Below are 21,999 nucleotides of genomic sequence, written 5' to 3' on the forward strand. Positions count from 1 at the left end.
CCCCACGTGGGGGTTCGGCTCAGTGGGCCGGGGCAGCCGGACCCCCCCCATCTGGACGGCGCCGAGGTCCCGATCCTGCGCGGGGGCGCGGGGCGCAGGCAGAGATCCAGCCTCGGCCGTCCGGGAGCTGCGGGTGGGCAGCTCCAGATGTGGAGCTGCACATCTGGGGAGAGAGCGCTGGCCACGGCGGTGAGAGAGCCGGGAAGTGTGTGGGGGAACGGGGTCCCACCGGAGCATCCCTCCCGCCCCCGAGCATCCTCCTGCCCCGGAACGTCCCCCCCAGCCCCGCCCTGGAGCACCCACCATCCCTTCTGCCCCCCCCCGAGCGTCCTGCCCGTGGCTTCCGCCGCTGCCACCCCGCACCCCCGCGGGTCCCTCGGTGTCTTTCTGAGGCTAAACCCAGAGCGTTTGGGTCACTCCCGGGGGCTCCCCCCAAGGCCCCTCTCTGGCCCCGGGAGGGGCTGCCCACCGAGCCGTGCCGAGCCGAGCCGTGCCGGTGCTGGCCCTGGCCAGGGTCACCCCCCTGCGAGGGGGCCGGGCTGGGGTGGCCGCAGGGCAGCGGGGTGGGGGGGTCCCGCAGCCCTGCACGCCCCGATCCCCAGGGGAGCCCCCGGGAGCGGGTCGGAGGGGCCGGCGCTGCTGGGCTGTGAGGCCGCGCTCAGTCCCGCTCCGCGTTGCGGCTCCGGCGCCGTCCTGGCTCACGTGGGCGGCACGAGGCGGCCGGGCACGGCTGCAAGGGAAGGCGAGGGGTGGGCGCACTGGGGCGGGGGGTCCCTGCCCCCCTTGGCCCCGCTCCCCTGCCCGTCCCAGCGGGATGGGGGGGTGTCAGGGCCGGCACATCCCCGGACCTACTGTGCTTAGGAATAGGCCAGTCCCTGGAGCGGCCGCGCGGGCGTGTGGAACTTGTCCGAGTCCTCAAAAGCCGGGTCTGGGTGGCGGGAGGGAGGGGGGGAAAGAGAGGGTGAGCCAAGGCGGGGGGCAGCGGTGGGCACGGGGAGGGACAGGGGGGTGGCATGGTGCACCCATCCCCGCGGCGCAGCCCCAGCCATGCCCCGGGTGCGGGGAGGAGGCATGCAGTCAGGCAGCGGTGCAGGCAGGAGAGTGCAGGCAGCCTGCGGGAAGGGATCCGCGAGGCTGCAGGCAAGCGCCCTTCTTGGGCAGGGTGCAGGCAGCAGGGCGGGCACGGTGCCGCCAGGACCCCCCTCCATGGGGCAAGAGGGATCCGGGGGGGTGGGCCGGGGTGGGCAGGGAGCCGCGGGCAGCGCGGGCAGGTGAGGGCAGCCCTGCCTGCACCGGGCTCACCTTGCAGGCTGCTGCCGCTGGTGCTGGCGCAGGCGGGCGGCGGGGAGGTCTGCGGCCGTACCACGGGGGCGAAGGCGCTTTTCTGCTTCACCGCCGAGATCATGTTGACGGGGGAGAAGGAGAAGACCCCGGTGGGGGTGGAGGCGTTGGTGCCCGACGGGAGGGTGATGGAGGAGGCGCCGAGCGGGGGGCTGGCGGGCATGACTGCGGGGAGAGACCCACTCAGGCCGGGCAGAGCTGGGGACGGGGCATCCCCCCCCGGTGCGGGATGCCGGCACGCCCCAGTGACACCGCGTGGGACCCAGCTCGCAAGGGCCAGGGCCGGGGCTGGCTCAGGTCACGGTGTTCCTGCTCCCTCTCGCCCTTGCAGCCAGCTTTGGGGACACCCCGGGGCTGGTACATGATTTTGGGGACACCCCGGGGCCGGTGCACGGCTTTGGGGACACCCCGGGGCACCAACTCACTGGCATAGGGGGAGTTGGCGGTGGAGCCGTTGAGGAAGCTGGGGGAACCGGGCACCCCCAGGCCAGCCATGGTGCCGCCGCCGTAGCCGTTGATGCCGGTGGTGCCGCCGTAGCTGCTCTGCTGCGGCGTGGAGCTGGGCACGTAGCCCCGCGGCGAGACGCTGCCGGTGTTTCTGGAGTAGCCTGCGGGCAAGAGGGGCCGGGGGTGGCACGGGGCGGGCAGGGACCCCCTTCCCGCTGCCCAGCACGGCCCCCGGCCCACCTTGCTCGGCACCCTGCGGCGAGTCGCCGATGTTGACGGCCAGCTGGCTGCCGAAGGAGTTCACCCCCATCATGCCGGCGGGGCCGTGGGTGCCGGCCAGCGAGGAGAGCTGGCCGGGGTTGCGGGGGACGCTGTACAGCGCCTCGGCGATGTCTGCCGCTCGCTTCAGGATGATGTCCTGGGCGGGGTGGGGGGGGACACATGGGGACGGCGTCACCCCGCGGCACGTGGAGCCTGGAGCGACCCCACGGCCGTGCTGGGCGGCGATGGGACGGGGGCGGCTGAGACCGCCCCGGCTCGTGTCACCTCCCAGGGCCCCCGCAGCCCCGAGCGTCCCCGGGGCGCAGGACGGGCCGTGCTGGGCAGCGATGGGGCTGGGGGGGGGACGGGACCCCCCAGCTCGTGCTGCCGGCCGGAAAGGACGTGGGAACAAAGGCGGCTTTGGAGGCGCCAGCCCCGCGGCCGGACCCGGCGGCTCTCCCTTCCGCTGCAGGTGGGGGGCTCGGGGGGGCTGCGCAGCGCTGACTCAGCACCCGAGGAATCCTGATGCGAAGCAGATGTGGGGCCGGGAGCCCAGGGCCGGCTCCTGCGTCCCCGCTCCAGCGCGGCGGGCTCGGGGTGCGCACCGCACCGGGCGGGCAGGGCGGGGGGCTGGGGGCCGGAGGGTGGGACGAGCCGGGGGGGCCCGGGGGGGGCCGTGGTACCTGGTTGCTGTGCGGCATCCCGTAGAGAGCCTCCACCAGGTCGGCCGCCCGCTTCAGCAGGACCTCCTGGGCAGGGAGCGGGATGGGGCTCAGGGGGGCACCCCCCCCCCAACCAGCCCCATCTGCATATGGGGACGTGCAGGCCCCCTGCCCCGGCCCCCCACCGGTGACACGTCCCCACGCCGGCACCTCCCCAGCTGCTGTGTGACACCCACAGTCCCAGCCCAGCACCCCACAACGGACCCGTGGGGCTGGGACCCGGTGGGGGCCCGTCACGTCCCCCCCCCCCCCCCCATGGCCCTCTGCCCCTTGGGCCTCTGGCGAGGTGGTGCCCAGCACCCGTGGGTGATGGCGTGTCCCTGCCTGCACCCGTGGGTGTCACCGGGCACGGCAGAACACGGCACAGCGTCCGCGCCAAACTGCGGGCCGGGGGTCCCTACCTTGGGCAGGCGCTCGGGGTCCCCGGGGTGCCGGGGGATGACCTTCTGCAGCCGCTGGAACCCGTAGTCGATGGTGGGCTCGTTCAGCGCTGCGAGGGAGAGAGAGGGGCTCAGCGGCTGCTGCATGCGGGGCCCCCCGGCCCCCCTGCCCCAGCCCCAGGGGGAAACTGAGGCACGGACCGTGCTGGTTGAGCCAGGGCATAACGGGGGGGCAAACCCCACCTCTCGCGGGGACACCCCAGCTGTCCCCCCCCCCCGTCCCCCACCCGTGGCAACAGCCCCCATGCCCCTTCCTCACCCACCCCCCGTCCGGCAGTCGCAGCCCCCAGCCCCGCTGGGGGGGTCCCCGGGGGACAGGACGGTGCCAGAGCGAGACAGGAGCCGGGGTGACGGCACGGAGCTGGTGCGAGGAGACTGCGCGTGCAACACGCCATGGCACACGGCACGTGGCCACCACGGCGGGACCGATCCTCCGCTGCAACTGCACGCTGCCCTGCTCACACCCCGCGTGTGCATCATCCCCTACCCACGCCCCACGTGTGCACGCTGCCTGCTCACACCCCACACGTGTGCAGGGCCCCACTCACACCCCACACGTGTGCACGCTGCCTGCTCACACCCCACACGTGTGCAGGGCCCCACTCACACCCCACACGTGTGCACGCTGCCTGCTCACACCCCACACGTGTGCAGGGCCCCACTCACACCCCACACGTGTGCATGCTGCCTGCTCACACTGCACACACGTGCACGCTGCCTGCTCACACCCCACACGCGTGCAGGGCCCCTGGACTTGCCGCCCGGGGGTTTCGGTCGTGGTTTGCCATACCCCCCCCATCCTCCCCCCAACCCCGTCCCCGCCAGCAGGTCCCCCCAGGTCACAGCCCCACGCCCGCCCCCTCGCCCCCTGGCCCTAACCCTGCCGCAGAGCTGCCGGGGGGGGGGGGGTGTCCCTGGCCAGGGCTGTGCCCAGGGGCTGGCAGCGGCACAGAGACCCCTGGGTGCCATCCCGGGGGTCTGCGCCCCCTTTCCCGGGGGTCTGCGCCCCTCACCGGTGTAGACGAAGCGTCCCGGGGCGCCCTTGCAAAACTGCTTGGACTTGTAGGAGAGCGTCACCTCCACCACGCCGGGGATGTGCCGCGGGGGGGTCTGCACCCGGATGGCGTGAGGCGTGATGAGCTGCGGGGCGAGATGGGGCTCAGCCTGTGGCCGGGAGGGGGGGGCTTTGCTGACCCCCCCCGCAACCCCCCCCCAGCAGCCCCCTACCTCGCTCCACACCAGCATGGTGCCGAAGACGACCTGCAGCCCGTCGAAGAAGTTGTCCCCGATGACGATGACGGTGGCACCTCCGGTGGTCCAGCCCTCGCTGGGGCTGATGGCTTTGATGCAGGGGGTGGCTGCTTCGGGCGGGAGGGGAGAGACAGGGCAGCAGTGAGTGTGGGGGCGCGCGGGGCGGGAGCGGGGGGCGCCGGGGTCGGGGCCGGGGGCGCGAGGCTGGGGGAGAGAAGGCAGAGAGGGAGAGCAGAGGCAGAGAGTGAGAACCAGGCAGCGGCGAGGGGCAGGGGACAGACACGGGCGGCCACGGACGCACGGACACGGACAGACAGCGGGCGGGAGCAGGGGATGGGGGGGACGGGGGGACCCAGGCCGTGGGGGAGGCGGATGGGGACAGCGGGGAGGGGATGGGGACAGCGGGGGAGAGCGTGTGCAGGGGACGGACAGACGGACAGAGAGCAAACAGGTCAGACGGGGCACGTGTGCATCGGACAGAGGGACAGACAGACAGGGCGGATGCACGGACGGACAGCGGTGGAGCACCCAGCGGGGCAGCACAGCCTGCTCGCGCGGGACAGACGGCAGGGCGAGGGGACAGACGGAAAACGCGGGTGCACGGCGGGTGGACGGGGAGGCCGTGTGCGTGTGCTGGGCGGACGGACAGACGTACAAGGCATAAACACAGGGCTGGGTGCCCCCCTCCGGGGTGCCCGGGGTGCCCGGCAGGGAGGTGCCGGGGCCGGGGGAGCTGCAGCCCCCGAGTGGTGCGGGGCAGAGCTGGGCACAGGCACGTCCCCCTCGGGGTCCCGCCATGGGGACGCGGCCGTGGGGCTGCCCCGGTGCCGTGGGGTACGCGTGGCTGTGGGGCTGCCCCGGCGCTGTGGGGTACGCGCGGCCGTGGGGCTGCCCCGGTGCCGTGGGGTATGCGCGGCCGTGGGGCTGGCTCTGGCACAGCCGGGGCAGGGGATGCCGCGGTAGGAGCAGCACCCACTGGCACAGAGGTGCGTCTGCGCCTCCGCACGGCCGCGCACGTGTGCTAGTGCACGGCACACGCGTGTGCACGGGCACGCGCTCTGTGAGCCTGGGCACGAGCTCTGTGTGCGTGTGCACGGGCACGCCGGACGCCCGGCAGGGACTCACCTTCGGAGGGGTCGAGGCGCCGTGCCCGCCGCCCGTGCTTGGAGTTGTTGTGGACGAACATGTTGTCGGACACGGCCAGGACGTGGCCGTCCACGTTCACCGTCGTCGACACGACCACCTGCGGGACAGCCGGCTCAGGGCCACCGTCCCCCCGCGCCCCACGGCCACGGGGCTGGCACGCCCTTCCCCACGGGACCCCACAGAGGCCCGTCCCCCCCGCCGTGGGTGCATCACCCCACAGTGGGCTCCCCGCCCCCCTGCTCGTCTCCAGCGTCCCCCCGAGCATCCCGGGACTGTCACGGGTGTCCTCCGGACCCTGCGTGCCTTGGCGGTGACATGCGTGTGCAAATCTGCACCTGTGTGGCCGTGCACGCCTGCGTGTGCGTGGATGTGCATGCACGTGCACGTGCCAAGGGGTGTGCGTGCGCATGTGCACATCTATGTGAGTGCAGGAGCACTTACGTGCACATGTGCTTGCATACGTGTGCACGCGTGCGCACGCATACCTACGTGTCCTCGCACGCGCGTGCCCCCGTAGCCACGCAGCACGCAACGCCACAGGACCCCGGCACCGGCCCTGGCACTGCCCCGGCGTCACCACCGGCCTGTCACCGTGTCACCGGCCAGGGGGACCCCAAGGGGACACCCCAGCCCCATCCCCTGCACCCCCCCGCACCCCGCTCCCCCCTCTCCGGCATGGACTTGGCTGCTCTCCCGGAGCTGCTTGGCGCTATGCAAATTGGATAGGTCGTTAATCATGTAAAAATGTCACAATTATCATATCTTTACGAGAGGCCCTAATGAAGGCGCCCGTGCTGGGTGGGGGACGGGCCGGACCCCCCCCCTCTGCTCCGCTCCCGAATCTCCAGCTGCTGCGGGGAGAGCTGGGCTACGGGCAGGGGACACGGGGGGGGGGGGGGGTGCATGCGGGGGCCGGGGGAGCTGGGGGGGGCCGCAGAGGGGCTCGAGGGGAGTTGGGGGTGTGCAAATTGGGGGGGGGGGGGTTTGCAAAGGGATGGGGGGAAATTAGGGGTTGCAAAGGGGGGGGGGGGCGAGGGGAGTTGGGGGCTGCAGAGGGGCTCGAGGGGAACTGGGGTTTGCAAATCGGGGGTTGCAAAGGGGTTCAAGGAGAATTGGGGGTTTGCAAAGGGGTCGAGGGGAATTAGGGACTCGATTCCCCGAATGGGGAATCGAGTCCCTAATTCCCCTCGACCCCTTTGGGAAAATCTATGAGGTCTCCAACCCCATCCCCTCCTTCAGCCCCTGGTGTACAGAGCAGGATTTGGGGGGGGGGGGGTGTGTGGGGTGTTATCCCCACGCTTACCTGGAAGCGCCTCATATCCCGGGGGTTCCCCGCGTTCTTCAGGCAGTTTTGGTTGCATTTGAGGAAAAACTTGAGGAAAAACCTGGGATGGAAGGAAAAAAAATAATTAATGGGCAGCGGCAGCAGAAGCACTCACGCAAGAGGCAGGGCTGGGACGGGAGGAGAGCGCACGGGGATCGCGGCGCACACGCGTGGGGATCGCGGTGCACACGCCTGGGGGCACGGATCCGTGCCTGGGGGCACGGCCAGACGTGGTCCCCAGGACCCCCAGCCAGGGTGTCTGTGTGTGGGGGGGGTCCCCCTGCGCACACCTGGGTGCACACCGGCACTCCCACCCCGTGCGCTTTTGGGCACCGAGGTGAGAGACCCGAGTCCCCGTCCCCAGCCGTGGGCCGGCGCGTGGTGCACAGCCAAAGACACACGGCCACGGGCACCCTGCGTGGCCACGCACGGGCACGCTCACCCTGCACACACTTGTGGCGTGCACGTGCACGCACGCGCACACACACACACACACACTTGCTCTGCACCATGCCCTGCACCGTGCCCGGCCGTCACGTTGTGCCAGCTCACTTTGCCGTGGCAGCTCACCGCGCTGCGCCAGCTCACCGCACCGGGCCCGGTGACTGCACAGCACCACGTCACTGCTGTGCCGGGTCACCGCACCATGGTGAGTCCCCAGCTGTGCCGGGTCACCGCACCACGCCAGGCTACCGCACCGTGCCAGCTCACCACGCTGCCCCAGCTCGCCATGCAATGTATGGCCGCCGTGCCGTGCCAGGTCACCGTGCCGTGCCAGGTCACCGTGCTGTGCCAGACCACCGCGTTCCTCCATGCCATCCTGTCCCCACCGCACCGTGCCACCCTGCCCCATCCCGTCTCGGCAGCCTGGCCTGGCATCTCGTCGGAGCATTCGACCCTGGCACCTCGCCCCGACGTCACGGTCCAGCCCCCAGCCCCCAGCACCCAGCCCCCAGCACCCAGCACCCAGCCCCAGCCCCCAGCCCCAGCCCCCAGCACCCAGCCCCCAGCACCCAGCACCCAGCACCCAGCCCCAGTCCCCAGCCCCCAGCCCCAGCACCCAGCACCCAGCACCCAGCCCCACAGCTTCAGCAGGGCAGGGGAGGGGACGCAGGGGACGGGGAGGGGACGGGGGACGGGGGGACGACACACACACTGGTGCCCAGTGGGAAGGTTCCCACGGCCCCGTTGGCTGCTGGTGGAGGCTGGAGGGGAGGACGGGACCCCCGGGGCTGACGGGGCACCCGGGGCTGTGGGCACCCCTGGGACCCCCTCGGACGCAGGCGCAGGGACGTGAGCAGCGGGTGCAGCCCCCAGCCCCAACCCCCCTCCAGCCCTGTCCCTGGGGACACGGGGGGCACAGCCGGGGGGCACATGGCCCCTGGGGCCATCGGGACCCCCCCAGGGGACTCTGGGCACCCTGCGGGACCCCTGAGCAGAGAGGGCACCCCCAGACCGTGCACCCCCGGGGACCCTGCCCTCGGCCAGTGCCGGAGCGCGCGGAGAGGGGCTCCTGCACCGGTGCTGCCGGGACGCTGCCCACGGGGGGACGGTTTTCCCAGGCAAGGGCAGGAAGAGGGGGACCCCCCCCGTGTCCCCCCATCACCCGCCGCCTGGCAGGAGGTAATCAGGGGAAGGAAGGAGCTGGAAAACGGCAGGAAAACACCCCCACCCCCCCGCCAAGAGATTGACAGGGGCGGCGAGGGGCTGGGGGGGACCCCCGACACCCCCTGGCCCCCCGGCCCCGGCTCTGCGCTGCTGGGGGGGGATAATCCTGAACCCCAGGTCGGCCTTGTCCCCCCCGAGCGGCAGCCGCGCATATGGGCCCGGGAGTTAAAAATACAGGCGCTGTGCATGCATTAGCATCCCTAATGCACAGCGCTCCCCATTTAATATGCAAATTCCCGGCGCTGCTGCCGAACACCTTCTGTTCCGAGCGCATAAATTTGAATTTGCAATTAGAATAATCTTGTATAATTAATGAAAAGCGTCAATTTTAGCTCCTAAGTAATTTGATTAACATGTTGATAGGGCACTTATCTGGCTCTCTAAACCAGTGGGGCTGGGCGTCGGGCTGGGGAGCGGGGCTGGGGGGGCTGGGGGCAGCGGGCGGCGGGCTGGGGACCCGCCTGGCCCCGGGTGACCCCCGAGGGCCCTGGGGACGGAGGAGGACACGGGGGCACGGGGAAGCCCCCAGCTGCCCCGGGCACAGAGAGGGACAGGGACGGGGATGCCACAGCCAGGGATGTCCCCTCCTTGGGGCACAGCCCCGAGGGGTCCCTGGGGACAGGGGGGCTGGGGTGGCTTCGGGGGACACTTGCCCTAGGAGGGGACCAGCCCCCACCCCGCAGGCACCCGGCACGGGGGGGGCACAGGGCACCCGGCCCCCCCGCGCACCCCAAAAGCACCAGCGCGGGGTGCAGCACCCAGGACACCCGTGGGACGAGGGGGCTGAGGGGCCGGGGGGGGCACGGGCACCCCGATACCGGGAGGTTTGTCCTGGCTGGGCCGCGGCGGCTGCATCCCGCAGTCGTGCCGGGAGTCCCGGGGCCACGATCCCCACAGCTGGCCGGGGGGGCGGGGGGCAGCACAGCTGGTGGGGGGGGCAGCACAGCTGGCCGGGGGTGGTGGGGCCTGGGGAGCCGGGGGCTCGGGGACCTGCCGCAGCGGGGCCGGCGGCATGGTGGGGGAACCGGGGACAGGGGGTGCGGGAGCAGGGGCTGTGCCGTCCCTCGTCCCCAGGGACCTGGGCACCCTCCAGCGCCCCGGGGACTCGGCTCACAGGGACCCCCCAGGACTGAGGGACCCCACTGGAGGAGAGGAGGGGGCCCAGCACCGGCCAGCCCCCGTCCTCCCCGCCACGTCCCCAGTGCCGAGGTGACTGAGCCCTGCAGAGCCGGCCACAGCCCCTAAGCCCCCAGTGCCCCTGAAGAGCCCGGGCTTCGCTTGGCGTCACCAGGGACGTGCCACGAGATACACGAGGGCTCCTGCACGAGGACCCCTCACGAGGATGGAGCGATGGGGACACGGCACGCCGGGTGGAGGGACGGAAGGACAGGCAGACGCGTGGGGTCTGGGGACGCTGCGGGGTGGAGGAACAGCCCACGGGCTGGTGAGGGGCTGGAGGAGGGAGGGAGAGGAGAAAGGAGGGAGGAAGGAAAGGATGGGTGAGGGGATGGGTGAGGGGTGTGGATGGACGGACGGATGGATGGATGGATGGATGGACGGAGGGATGGAGGGATGGAGGGACGGAGGGATGGATGGATGGAGGGAGGGATGGAGGGGTGGATGGATGGAGGGATGGATGGATGGAGGGGTGGAGGGGTGGAGGGATGGAGGGGTGGAGGGATGGAGGGATGGAGGGATGGAGGGATGGATGGAGGGGTGGAGGGGTGGAGGGGTGGAGGGATGGATGGAGGGATGGAGGGATGGATGGACGGACGGATGGATGGAGGGACGGAGGGATGGAGGGATGGAGGAATGAGGGATGGAGGAATGAGGGATGGATGGAAGGAGGTGGCTGGAGGGAAGGATGGGTGGCTGGAGGGAGGTGAGGTGTGTGCTGTCCAGGGAGGGACAGGGCTGCAGACAGCCAGACGGACACACGTCCCAGTGCCGGGAGGACACGGTTTCCGTGCACACACCAGTGAGCGCTGCCTGCACTGGGCTGGGCTTTCTGCTCCCACTCTGCCCTGGCCTGGTGGTCCCAGCCGGGCAGGGAGGACGGATGCATCCCTCGCCACGGGACACGTGCCTGGCCCGTGCCATGGGCACACGCCTGGGGACACCGCGCAGCACCGGGGTGTCCCTGCAGCACGTGGCCCCGGCGCGGGAGCAGGGCTGCCACGCGTTCCCCGCCGCTCGCTGAAGTGGCTGGATGCCGCCTGTATTATTTATTTGTTTGATGCGCGTCGGAAGTGCTGCGCTGACGGCGAACGGCGCTTTCCCCATCTGTCACGGCTGGCTGTCACCGCAGCCCGGCACGGGGCCAGCAGCCGCCGCAGCGTGCCGGACCGGGGAGCACCGCGCGCCCTCCTGGCCCCCAAACGCTGCTCCCCCAGCTCGTTAACGCTAACGAGGCAGCGCTCGCACCCGGTCCCCAGCCTGGGGACTCCCCGCGCCGGTTCCCTGGGGGACCCCCCGCCGCTGCCCCCCTCCCTCAGCCCCAGCGACGCGCGGGGGGGCCCGTGCCCGGGACCCCCGGTACCTGTCGATGATGACGGGGTCGGAGGGGGTCTCGTTGCGGTTCCCGCAGCTCTTCTTGTCGCAGCAGCGGCTGGGCACGGCCGGGGAGAGGAGTTGGCGTCAGGGGAGCGGGGGGGGGGCCGGGGCCAGCCCCACACCCCCAACCCCCAGGGGAGAACCCACCAGACCCCCACTGCCCACCCTTGTGCCCCCCCATCACCCAGCCCTGCGCTGCAGAGCGGGGGGGGGTCCTGCCCCACGGCGGGATGGGGTGGGGGCTGAGGGGACAGGCGGGTGCCCCACAAGGGCCCAGGGGGCTGGGCCGGGGGGGCACCCCAAGACAGGGACATGGGTTGTGTGATGCCAGGGCACGGGGGGGCCGTGGCAGAGAGGGCACCCCTGGGGTCCCCCCCTTACCCACCCCATGCCACTGCCCCACACCACGGGGCTGGGCTCCGGTTTGGGGCTCTCTGGGGCTTGGGGTGCACCCCAGCCCTGGGAAACACTCAGTGAGACAACGGGGGGGGGGGGGTCTGAACTGGGGGTGTCCCAGCCCCGCACCCCCAGGGGCCCCACGCCACCCCCGGGACACGCGGCAGGGCTGGACTCGTGCCGCTGGCGCCCAACGAACAGGGCAGCGCCGGCCCCGGGGAGCACAGCGGGGAGGGGGACCCCGGCCCTGGCATCGTTAGCGTGGCTCCCAGAGATCAATTAGCCGCGCTGGCACGGAGCGCTAATTTGCACAAACACCGCGCGCGAGGGTGGTAAACAAGAGCGGCACTAATGGGGCACGGGGGACCCCGCGCCGGCGGCAGGCAGCTGGGGCAGCAGCGCCCCGTCCCACCCGGCACCCCGCGTGCTGCCGGACCCCCACGGGACCTCTGCCGGGACCCCCCTCCCCCCGGCACCCCCCCCCCCGGCACCCCCCCGGACCCCCACCCACCTGCACATGATCTCGTGGGTGAGGAGGACGCGGCACATCTCGGGGTTCTTGTCCTGCCCCTCGTAGATGATGGCCTGGGGGGGCAGAGAGCACCCGGGGGTGCCACCGCGGGGGGGCCGCCGCCTCCCGGCACCCTGCCCGCCCCCGCTCCAGCCCGGCCCCAGCCCACGGACCCTCCCGGGGGGGAGCGGCGGGTGGGAGAGGGGCCGGGCAGGGAGCGCTCGCGGGTGGGTGTGCGGCCGTGCACACCTCTGAGGAGTCGTGCGAGTCCACACGCGTGTTTGCCCGTGCACATGTGCATGCACGGCTGCGTGTGCATAGCTGTACATGCCCGTGCTGCTGCGGGCGTTCGTGCACGCCTGCCTTCGTGCCAGCGCACAGGTGTGTGTTCGCGCGCGTGGGGGTGTGTGCAAGTGCAGATGTGCCCACTCTACACACCTGGGCGTGCGCGTACAGCTGCGCGGCTTTGCACACCCACGTGTGTGCGCGCTTACAGATGTGCCTGCCTTGTGCACATGTGTACGGCCGTGCCCGCTCTGCACAGCCGCATGCACACGCACAGCCGCGCCTGCCAGGCACCCCCACGTGTGCACACGCGTGTGCAGATGGCCCCGGGGACTCGGTGGCCGACGGAGTCGGGGGCTGCGGTGCCGGGGGTGCCGGCCCCATGGCGTTACCTGCTTGGACATGGAGTCGATGAGGCGGACGTAGAGGTCCTGCTCGGTCCGAAGCCCTGCGGCGAGAGGAGAGGGGTCAGCCCTGCCCGCGCCCCCCGGCCCCCGGCCCCGCCGTACCCACCGTTGCTGTACAGCAGCTGGAGCCGGTAGTGGATCCCGTTGTTGGTTTTCTCGCCGTTCTGCTCCTGGGGGGAGGACAGGGGACATCACGGTCCCCTCTCGGTGCAGCCCTCTGCCACCCCCAGCCTGGCCCAGGGCTGTGGAGCCGCTCCGGCAACGCCTCACATGCGCAATGAGTTCAGGACAGGTCTCAGCCCTCGCAGCACAGGCTCCCGCACCCCTCCGAGAGCTGGGGGGGGGGGATGGCTGGGCAGAGTGACCCCATCCCGCCCCCAACCCCGGTCCCGGGGGGCTCACCCGCTCCTTCTCCACGAAGTCGATGAAGGAGGTGCGCTCGATCTCCACGGGCTGGCCCTGCCGGTCGTACATGGCCAGGACGAAGTGGAAGAAGTTGGATTTTCGCAGGTTGGAGGGGGGCTGCTTCTCAAAGTGGGCTCGGGCCAGGCCCACCCCGCTGCCAGCAGAAAGGAGGGGGGTGCTGAGCACGGGGTGGCTGCCGGGACCCCCAGCACCCCCTCCCCGGGACCCCCAGCACCCCCTCCCCGGGGCCACCCCATCCCCAGGGGAAGAGGTGGGTGGGAGCTGCCGAACTCCCCCATGGCACAGCAGCGTCCCAGGGGACACGCGACAGCTCTGGGGCAGCATCACCGGCCCCCCCGGGGCAGGCACCGGGGACAGGAGGGGACGGCACCGAGCCCCCCGCACCCCAGCCCAGCCCCGGGACATCCCGCTGCCAGCCCGCAGAGGCACCTCTGGCCTCGCCAGTGGCACCAGCTGCTCCCAGGGCCACCGCTGCTGTCCCTGCGCAGACACCCGGGGTGATGGGACCGTCACACCGCAGGGGTGGTGGCAGAGCCATCCGCGGGGACGATGGCTCCAGCACCGGCCGGGTACGCGCAAGTGGCACCTCGCCCCCAGCCCAACGTGTGGTCCCTGCGGTCCCCGTGGTCCCCGTGGTCCCCGTCCCTGCCCGGTGTCACCCCCGGTGCTGCAGGAGCCAGCATGGCGGCGGCGTGGGGGGCCGCGGGAGCCGGACCAGCCCCCAGCGCGGCAGCCGGCGAGGCGAGGGGGCCAAGATAAACAGGCAGATGTAAAAAGTTCCCCCCTTTCGTGATTAAAAACACATCGGGCGAGGAGTGGCGGGGGGGGGGGTTTGGCTCCTCCTGTACCGACCTCGGGGGGGGGCTTAAACTGCCAGAGCCAGTTCCCACGCTGCGCTGGGGACAGCCCCCGCACCCCGTGGGGACCCCACGGACCTTGCAGACCTCCCCCCCGGTGTGGGGCAGGACCCCACGGACCTTCCAGCACCCCCCAGCATGGAGCAGGACCCTGCAGCCCCCCCCAGATCCCGCCATGGCCTGCAGACCCCCCCAGTGTGGGGCAGCCAGGGCCCGGGCAGGGGTCAGCACCGGGGTGCACACAAAGGGGGGACACACACACAAACGCACAGGGACAGATCCTGCTGCGGGTCCCCGCCTGCCCCAGCACCCCCGGCCCTGCTCCCGGGAGCCCACCCGGGGACACGGTTTGGGGGTGCTGGGCTAGGTGTGACCCCCCCCCGCTGCCGGCCCGAGGGGGTGCTCACTGCAGGGCTCCCTCCGCCACCACCCCCAGCCACAGAGGGACACAACTGTCACCCGATGGGTGGCCGGGGAATGGCACGGGGGGTGGGGGGGTGTCACACCCAGCCCCCTGCCTGCAGCACCCTGCTGGGGGGGGGGCATTGAGGAGAGGAGCCCCAGGGTGCAGGGACGCAGTGACGGGTGAGGAGCAGGACCCCCAGCACCCTGACCCCCCGGAGGGGTGGCCGGGGACACGGCACATGGGTGGGGGCCAGGCTGAGGGCACCCCTCCATCTGCAGCCGGAGGATGGGGGGGGTGCCCGAGCCCTGCCCCCGCAGACCCCCCAGCCCCACGCGACCCCCTGCTTACACCCCGCTGCCGTGGGGGGCCTTCGCTCCCACCCCGCTCCCACCCCGCTCCTCCACGGCTGCTCCCACTGGCTGCGCTGCCCAGGGCCGACCCCTGCGCCAGGGGCATCGCTGGCTGCACGGGGACATGGGGACACGGGGACATGGGGACATGGGGACGTGGGGACGTGGGGACGTGGGGACATGGGGACGTGGGGACGTGGGGATGTGGGGACGTGGGGACATGGGGACACGGGGACATGGGGACATGGGGACGTGGGGATGTGGGGACGTGGGGACATGGGGACATGGGGACATGGGGACGTGGGGATGTGGGGACGTGGGGACGTGGGGACATGGGGACACGGGGACGTGGGGATGTGGGGACGTGGGGACATGGGGACATGGGGACATGGGGACGTGGGGACGTGGGGACATGGGGACGTGGGGACGTGGGGATGTGGGGACGTGGGGACATGGGGACATGGGGACATGGGGACGTGGGGATGTGGGGACGTGGGGACGTGGGGACACGGGGACACGGGGACATGGGGACATGGGGACGTGGGGATGTGGGGACGTGGGGACATGGGGACACGGGGACATGGGGATGCGGGGACATGGGGACATGGGGACGTGGGGATGTGGGGACACGGGGACATGGGGACGCAGGGACACGGGGACATGGGGACATGGGGATGCAGGGACATGAGGACATGGGGACATGGGGACACTTCCAGGGTCCCACACAAGCCACAGGCACCAGCATCTCCTCCAAGCAAGAGAACAAAACAGGGTTCAGCCCCTTCACCATCGACCTGCCCCTGCGGCCGGTGCCAGCAGCACCCAGGAGCCCGGGCAGAGCCAGCGCAGGGTGGGGAGAGGCCCCCAGGGCCCCCCCTCCCCTTAATGCTGCTCCTTGGGCTTTAATCACCCCCGCATCACCCTCGGCCCCAGCCCCGACCCCAGCCGTGGGCACCAGCCAAGGCCAAGTGCGCAGCCCAGACCCTGAAAACCTTGGGGACACTTCGCGGTGATGGAGGAAAAACCTCGCTAAGGTGATCACCCAGGAGCCAAAACGTCCCCAGTCGGCAAATCCCAGGACACGTGCCTGGCACGCTCGCCTGGCACACGGGTGCCTGTGTGCACGGCCAACACGCGTGTCCAGGCACACGTGTGCAGACAAACGTGTGCGCGCTCGTGTCCCCGGGCACTGCTGATGGCCGTGTCCCTGCACACCCCGTGGGTGTCCCTTGTGCCCCACCAGTGCTCCAACCGGTGCCAACGGGTTTGCTCTCGGGGCCCATCCCCGTGGCATCTGGCCCTGTGCCATGGGGCGCTGACCCCACCGGGACCCCACAGGCTCGCCAGGCCCCCAGCCCGGTGTCCCCAGCCGGCACGCCACGCAGCTCCCCAAGGGATGGGGACCCCCGGTGCCCCAGGGACCCCGATGTCCCCCAGGGACCCCGCTGCCCCCCCCGCTGAAGCGCAGCCACGGGGCTCCCGATGGGGAGGGCGGCTGCAGCGAGCCAGCGCCTGCTGGCCCCCCCCATTCTCCTCTGCCCCCCCAAAGCTTCAGCCCTAAAGTGCTGGCGGGGGGGGGGGGTGGTGATGGAGCCGCCAGCCCAGCCGGGTAATGGCTGCATCTCCGCTCCCAGCGCTGCCGAGACCCCGGCGCTCCGAGAGCCGAGCCCGGCTGCCATTAATTATTAAAGGCAATCAGAGCATTTCCTAGCAGAGGAGCCCAGCGAACGTCTCTTACAGTAAAGCAGCATCTTCCCTTGGCGGAGGCACCCAGGGCACCGCGCAATTACGCAGCCACGGCTCCCCGGGCGGCTCCGCCAAATGGGGGGAGAGGGGGGAGTGCCGGACCCCACCCGGGGAAGCTGAGACCCCGTGTGGGCTCAGCCCACGGCCCCCAGCCCCTCTGCCCTCCCCACGCCTGGGGCAGCCCCTCTGCAGCCGTGGGTGCTGGCTGGCATCACCCGGGGACCCTGCGGTGGCCACGGGGTCCCACAGGGCGGGGGGGGGGGGGTCTTTGCGGGTGCTGGTGTTTGCAGCATGGCGGTGTGAGCCCCCCAGCCGGGGGTCTGAGAGGGGTGCGGGACACGGGGCAGAGGCAGGCTGGGTCTGGGGGTGACGAGCACCCCACGAGCATGTCCACACGCGTGTCACTGCCCGCAGCATGGCACACACCGGCTCCCACGGTGGGCCGGGGAGGAGAGGGGGCCTGGGGGGCACCGCAGGCTGCCCGGCACCCGGCTCGGTGGGGACAGGGGGTCTGTGAGCCCCATCCTCACACACGGGGCGTGTGGCACACAGGACCCCATCGGCACACGGAGACACGCGGGCAGCCACGTCCCTGCAGAGCCGCCGCGGGGGTCCCAGCCCTGTGTGCGTCCCCCCCGTCCCCCCGCGCTGCCGGAGCTGGGGCCGGATCTCTGCCCTTTTTCTCGCAGCCCTGCTCCGGGGCACGGGGAAGTTTCTGGGTGCACAGCGGCAAGGTCAGCTCCTTCCTGCACCCCGGCTCGGACGCCGCAGCCCCCCACCCTGGCACTGCCCCCACCCCCAGCTCCTGGGCCAGCCCAACGTGGCCGGGGGGGGTCGCAGCTCCCTGGGGCCGGGTGGGACCCTCGGTCCGGCCGCTCTCCAGGGGCTCCAGGCTGGGCCGCGGCGGTGGCTGTCCCCCCCCAGCAGTGGCTGCCCTGGGACGGGGCTGGGGTGGCTTTGCCAGGGTTGGGGGGGGGGGGGGGATCGCTGCAGTTTTGAAGCATCCCAGACTATCTGCAACTGCAGCGGCTTTGGGGGAGGCCCTGGGGAGCCCCCGGGGCTTCAGCTGTGGGATGCAGCCTCTGGCGCAGTAACGGTCCCCGGTAGAGAGCCGGTGGCGGGGCTGACGCCGTGGCTGGGGACCCCAAGCTCGGGGATGGTGCACACAACCGGATGGTCTCACCCACGGAGCGGGTCGGTGCTGGAAGTGCTGGGGATGTCCTGCTCCACCGGGGCCCCACGCAGAGGGGAGACACCCCCTAGACCCCCAAACCTGCTGTCCCTGGCTGGGCAGAAGGCGTGGGGCACCCCAGGGAGGCAGCACCCAGGCTGGCCCGGGTCCCCTTGCCCCTCCACGCTGTGGGGCATCTCCTGTCCCCCCTGGACAAAGCCACAGTGTGCTCCAAGCACAGCACCCCTTACCGACCCCCCCAAACCCCACAGCACATGGCAGGGACAGCAGGAGCTGGGGGTGGGGGCGAAGGTGTCCCCCAGCTGCAGCCGGGACCCCTCTGGGCACAGGGTGGAGAGAGAGCAGGGGGTCAGGGTGCACAGAGCCCCCGGGGAGAGGAGGGGGTGCACGGAGCCCTGAGCCCCCCAGGGAGGGCAGGGGATGGGGACAGGGCACACGGAGTCCCCCGGGGAAGGGGACAGGGCCAGCCGGGTACAGGCGAGCACCGGGCTGTGGTGCAGCGAGCCCAGGGGTGCAGGCTGCCTGAGCCGCTGCAGCGCTCGCTCGCCCCAGCCGATGCCACCAGCCCTGCCCGGGAGACGGGGATGGCACCGCTGCCAGCCCTGCCCTCGCCCTCGGACGCTTTTCCCAGCAGAGCCAGGGCTCAGGGTGCGGGTCCCGGCCCCGGTGGATACACAGCACGGCACAAGCTGGCAGCTCCGGCAACGGCTTTTGCCCCGCTTGCCAGCACCCACGGGCCCTTCCAACACGGGGCAACAGGCCTGGCATGCACGGGGTGCCAGGGGGCTCAGGGTGCCCCAGGTACCCAGGGGTGGTGAAGTCCACGGGGGCCCCCGGGATGCCCAAGGTACGCAGGGGTAGGGGTTACCTGGAGGCCCAAGGAGCCCAGGGCACGTGGGGCACTCGGGGTGCCTGAAGTACCGAGGGGACGAGGCACTGGGACACCCAAGGAGTCCAGGCTGCCCGGGGATCCTGGGGTGCTGAGGCTGTGGGGTGCCCAGGGTGCCCGGGACGTGCAGGGTGCCTGGGATACCTGCGATACTCGGGATGCCCACAGCACTCGGGATGCCCGTGGAGCCCGTGGTGCCCGGGATGCCCGTGGTACCAGGGATGCCCATGGTACCAGGGATGCCCGTGGTGCCTGGGATGCCTGCGGTGCCCGGGATGCCCATGGTACCAGGGATGCCCGTGGTGCCCGGGATGCCCATGGTACCAGGGATGCCCGTGGTACCAGGGATGCCCATGGTACCAGGGATGCCCGTGGTGCCTGGGATGCCCGTGGTGCCCGGGATGCCCATGGTACCAGGGATGCCCGTGGTGCCTGGGATGCCCATGGTGCCCGGGATGCCCATGGTACCAGGGATGCCCGTGGTGCCTGGGATGCCCATGGTACCAGGGATGCCCGTGGTGCCTGGGATGCCCGTGGTGCCCGGGATGCCCATGGTACCAGGGATGCCCGTGGTACCAGGGATGCCCATGGTACCAGGGATGCCCGTGGTGCCTGGGATGCCCGTGGTGCCTGGGATGCCCATGGTACCAGGGATGCCCGTGGTGCCTGGGATGCCCATGGTGCCCGGGATGCCTGCGGTGCTCAGGACGCCCGTGGTGCCCGGGATGCCCACAGCACCTGGGATGCCCGCAGTGCTCGAGGTGCTTGCAGAGCTGGGGATGCTCATGGTGACTGGCATGCCCACAGCACCTGGGATGCTCACGGAGCCCGGGATGCCCGCGGAGCCCCTTACCTCTGCGCTGCCGTGCTGGCGTCCAGGATGCCGGTGCCCTGCAGCCAGCGGACGGAGGGCAGCCCGGCGGTCAGCGGCTCTTCCTTCATGGGCAGCCCCCCCCGGGGCAGCGCCTCCTGCACGGAGAACATGGCAGGGGCTCGGCGGCCGCCCCCAACTTTCCTGCCCCGGGCCCGGCAGCGGAGCTCAGAGCCGGGCAGGTGCCGGGGGCCGCCGTCCGGGCCGCCGGGGAAGCGGCATCTGCGGCGGGTGGCCGGGTAGGAGCGGGGGGAGGCTCGGGGGGAGGCTCGGGGGAGGCGGGAGGCGGAGGCAGGCGGAGGCAGGGCCGGAGAAGTTGGAGACGGAGGCGACCAGCAGCCAAGTGCGGGGACCGGGAGGGGAGGGGCGGGGGGCGGCGGGGGGGGGGGGGGGAGGCAGGGGAGGAGTAGAGGGAGGGATGGAGGGAGGGAGGGATGGAGGGAGGCTTCGAGGAGCGGAGGGAGGGATGGAGGGAGGGATGGGGAAAGCAGAGGAGGAGTGGAGGGAGGGATGGAGGAAGGCTTAGAGGAGCGGAGGAGGGATGGGGAAGGCAAAGGAGGACTGGAGGGAGGGCCGGAGGGAGGCTGCGAGGACTGGAGGGAGGGATGGAGGGAGGCAGAGGAGGAGTGGAGGGAGGGATGGAGGAAGGCTGAGAGGAGGAGTGGAGGGATGGAGGGGGGAGGAGGCCGGAGAGGGGCGCGGGAGGGGGCAGGCGCGGCCCGGGATGGGGCGGGGGCGGGCGGCGGCGGGGAAGGGGGGGGGCTCGTTACCGGGCGGGCGGCAGCGGCGGGCGCGGCGCGGGGCGGCGGCAGCGGCGGCGGCGGCAGCGGCAGCGGCAGCAGCAGCAGGAGCGGGCGGGAGGGGGGCCCGGGGGGCGGCGGGGGCCCGGGGGGGCCCGAAGGTCCGGGGGGGCCGCCTCCCCGCCGCCGCCCCGCGCCCCGGCCCCGCCGCCCCGCCGCGGCCACCAGCACCATCAGCACCAGCACCCGCCGCCGCGGCCCCGCCGCCCCGCCGGCCCGGGCCATGCCGCCGCCGCCTCCCCGGGGAGGCAGGGCCGGAGCCGCCGGGGGAGGCGGGGGCCGCGGCCGGGCAGGCTGACATCATTCCGGGGAGGAGCGGTCCCTCCCCGCGCCGGCGGAGGGGCTCCGCGGCCAACGCCGCACCGGCCGCGCCGGGGGAAAGACGGCGGCGGCGGGGACCGGGCACCCCGGACCGGGGGCGGCCGGGACGGGATGGACCGGGAGCCCCGGCGCTCCCTGGGGCGGCCACGGCGCCTCCCGCCCCGACCCCCCCCCTCCCTCCCCGGGCAGGCCCCGGGGGTAGCCCGGAGGAGACCCCGCTGCATCCCCTGAGACACCCCGGGGAGATCCCAAAGAGGCCCCGGGGGGGACCCCGAAAGGCTCTGCAGACCCCGCTGCAGACACCGAGACGCCCTGGAGGGATCCAAGCGGGCCCTGGGGATACCCCGGAGTGACCCCGCTGCAGCCCCTGAGACACCCCGCAGCCCCCCCACATCGCGGGTTGCCTCGGAGAGACCCCAGACGAGCTCTGGAGACGAGCCAGCGTGACCCCTCTGCATCCCCCCGACAGCAGCGTGACCCCTCTGCATCCCCCCGACACCCCAAGGCCCCAGGGCATCCCCCGCAGGGACCTCCCGCAGGCCCCTCATCCCCTCCCCGCTGCACAGCAGGCAGGGTACAGGCAGGGTACAGGCAGGGAAGGGGGTGCCAACCCTGCACAGCTGCCTCCAGTCCCTGGGCTGGGGGCCAGGGGGCAGCGGGCAGCACCCAAAGGGGGCAGGGACCCCAGGGGCAGCGAGGAGCCACTCGTCCCGGTCCCTCCTGGGGTGTCCCCAGCACCCAGCGGGTGGGCAGGGAGCCCTGGGGGGGGGGTGCCCGTTGCCCAGGGGACCCTCGCCCACAGGGAAAGGCCCCGAAGGAGGCCGAGGAGTCGGAGGCCGAGGAGTCGGGGCTTTGCTTGATCCTCCGCCAGGGAGCCGGTGCTGCCAGCCGGGGGGAGGCGAGGGGGGTCCCGGGGGAGCAGAGGCCTCCAGCAGCTGAAGGGGCTGCGAATCCCGACCGGCTCCGGCTCTCCCTTCCTGCAGGAGGGGATGCCGACCCACGCCTGCGGGCAGAGCCGGTCAGCGTGGCACACAGGGACCCCCGGGCAGCCCCTCGCTGCGGGCAGCGTCTCTCGCACACCGCCCTCTCGCTCGCACGCCGTGGGGCTCTGCAGCCCGTCCCCGATGCCGGTCTGGGCTGTGCCCGCTTCCCTCCGGCCACGCGGCCCCGGGGCTGGCGCAGCACCTGCACGGGGCTCTGCAGACAGCGTCTGTGCTTCCATGCCCCCGGCCATCCTGGTGTCCATCCACCCATGCCCCCCCATCCTGGTGTTCACCCATCCATGCCCCCCCATCCTGCCCAGATACCCCACGGATGGGCACCACCGAAGGGACCCCTGGTCCCGCTGCGGGCAGAGCGGAGGGCGGTGGGGAACCTGCTCCCTGTGCC

At 72.1% G+C, this 21,999-nt stretch overlaps 1 protein-coding gene across 3 annotated transcripts; it reads right to left on the minus strand.

The window, feature by feature from the left end:
* Positions 1 to 328: 328 nt before the first annotated feature.
* EBF4 (EBF family member 4) lies at positions 329 to 20,557 on the minus strand. Of its 3 annotated transcripts, none has more exons than XR_008577035.1 (18): positions 20,260 to 20,557; positions 19,472 to 19,587; positions 13,155 to 13,311; positions 12,859 to 12,922; positions 12,738 to 12,793; positions 12,061 to 12,134; positions 11,140 to 11,208; positions 6,912 to 6,993; positions 5,588 to 5,705; positions 4,439 to 4,666; positions 4,225 to 4,351; positions 3,173 to 3,261; positions 2,733 to 2,798; positions 2,029 to 2,206; positions 1,767 to 1,949; positions 1,303 to 1,506; positions 853 to 928; positions 329 to 730 (listed from the first exon to the last, which is right to left on the minus strand). XR_008577035.1 is itself a non-coding variant. In XM_054824961.1 (18 exons), exons 1-17 carry the CDS (start codon positions 20,512 to 20,514, stop codon positions 858 to 860), a joined length of 2,040 nt encoding a protein of 679 aa, XP_054680936.1. In that variant the 5' UTR covers positions 20,515 to 20,557; the 3' UTR covers positions 329 to 730; positions 853 to 857. The 3 variants fall into 3 exon arrangements, 2 of the variants coding, with proteins under 2 accessions (XP_054680936.1, XP_054680935.1); XM_054824961.1 differs by having other exon boundaries at positions 4,439 to 4,569; XM_054824960.1 differs by having other exon boundaries at positions 4,439 to 4,572.
* Positions 20,558 to 21,999: the final 1,442 nt, after the last annotated feature.

The sequence above is a fragment of the Grus americana genome, chromosome 4 (assembly GCF_028858705.1).
Source record: "Grus americana isolate bGruAme1 chromosome 4, bGruAme1.mat, whole genome shotgun sequence".
Classification (NCBI taxonomy): Eukaryota; Metazoa; Chordata; class Aves; order Gruiformes; family Gruidae; genus Grus; species Grus americana.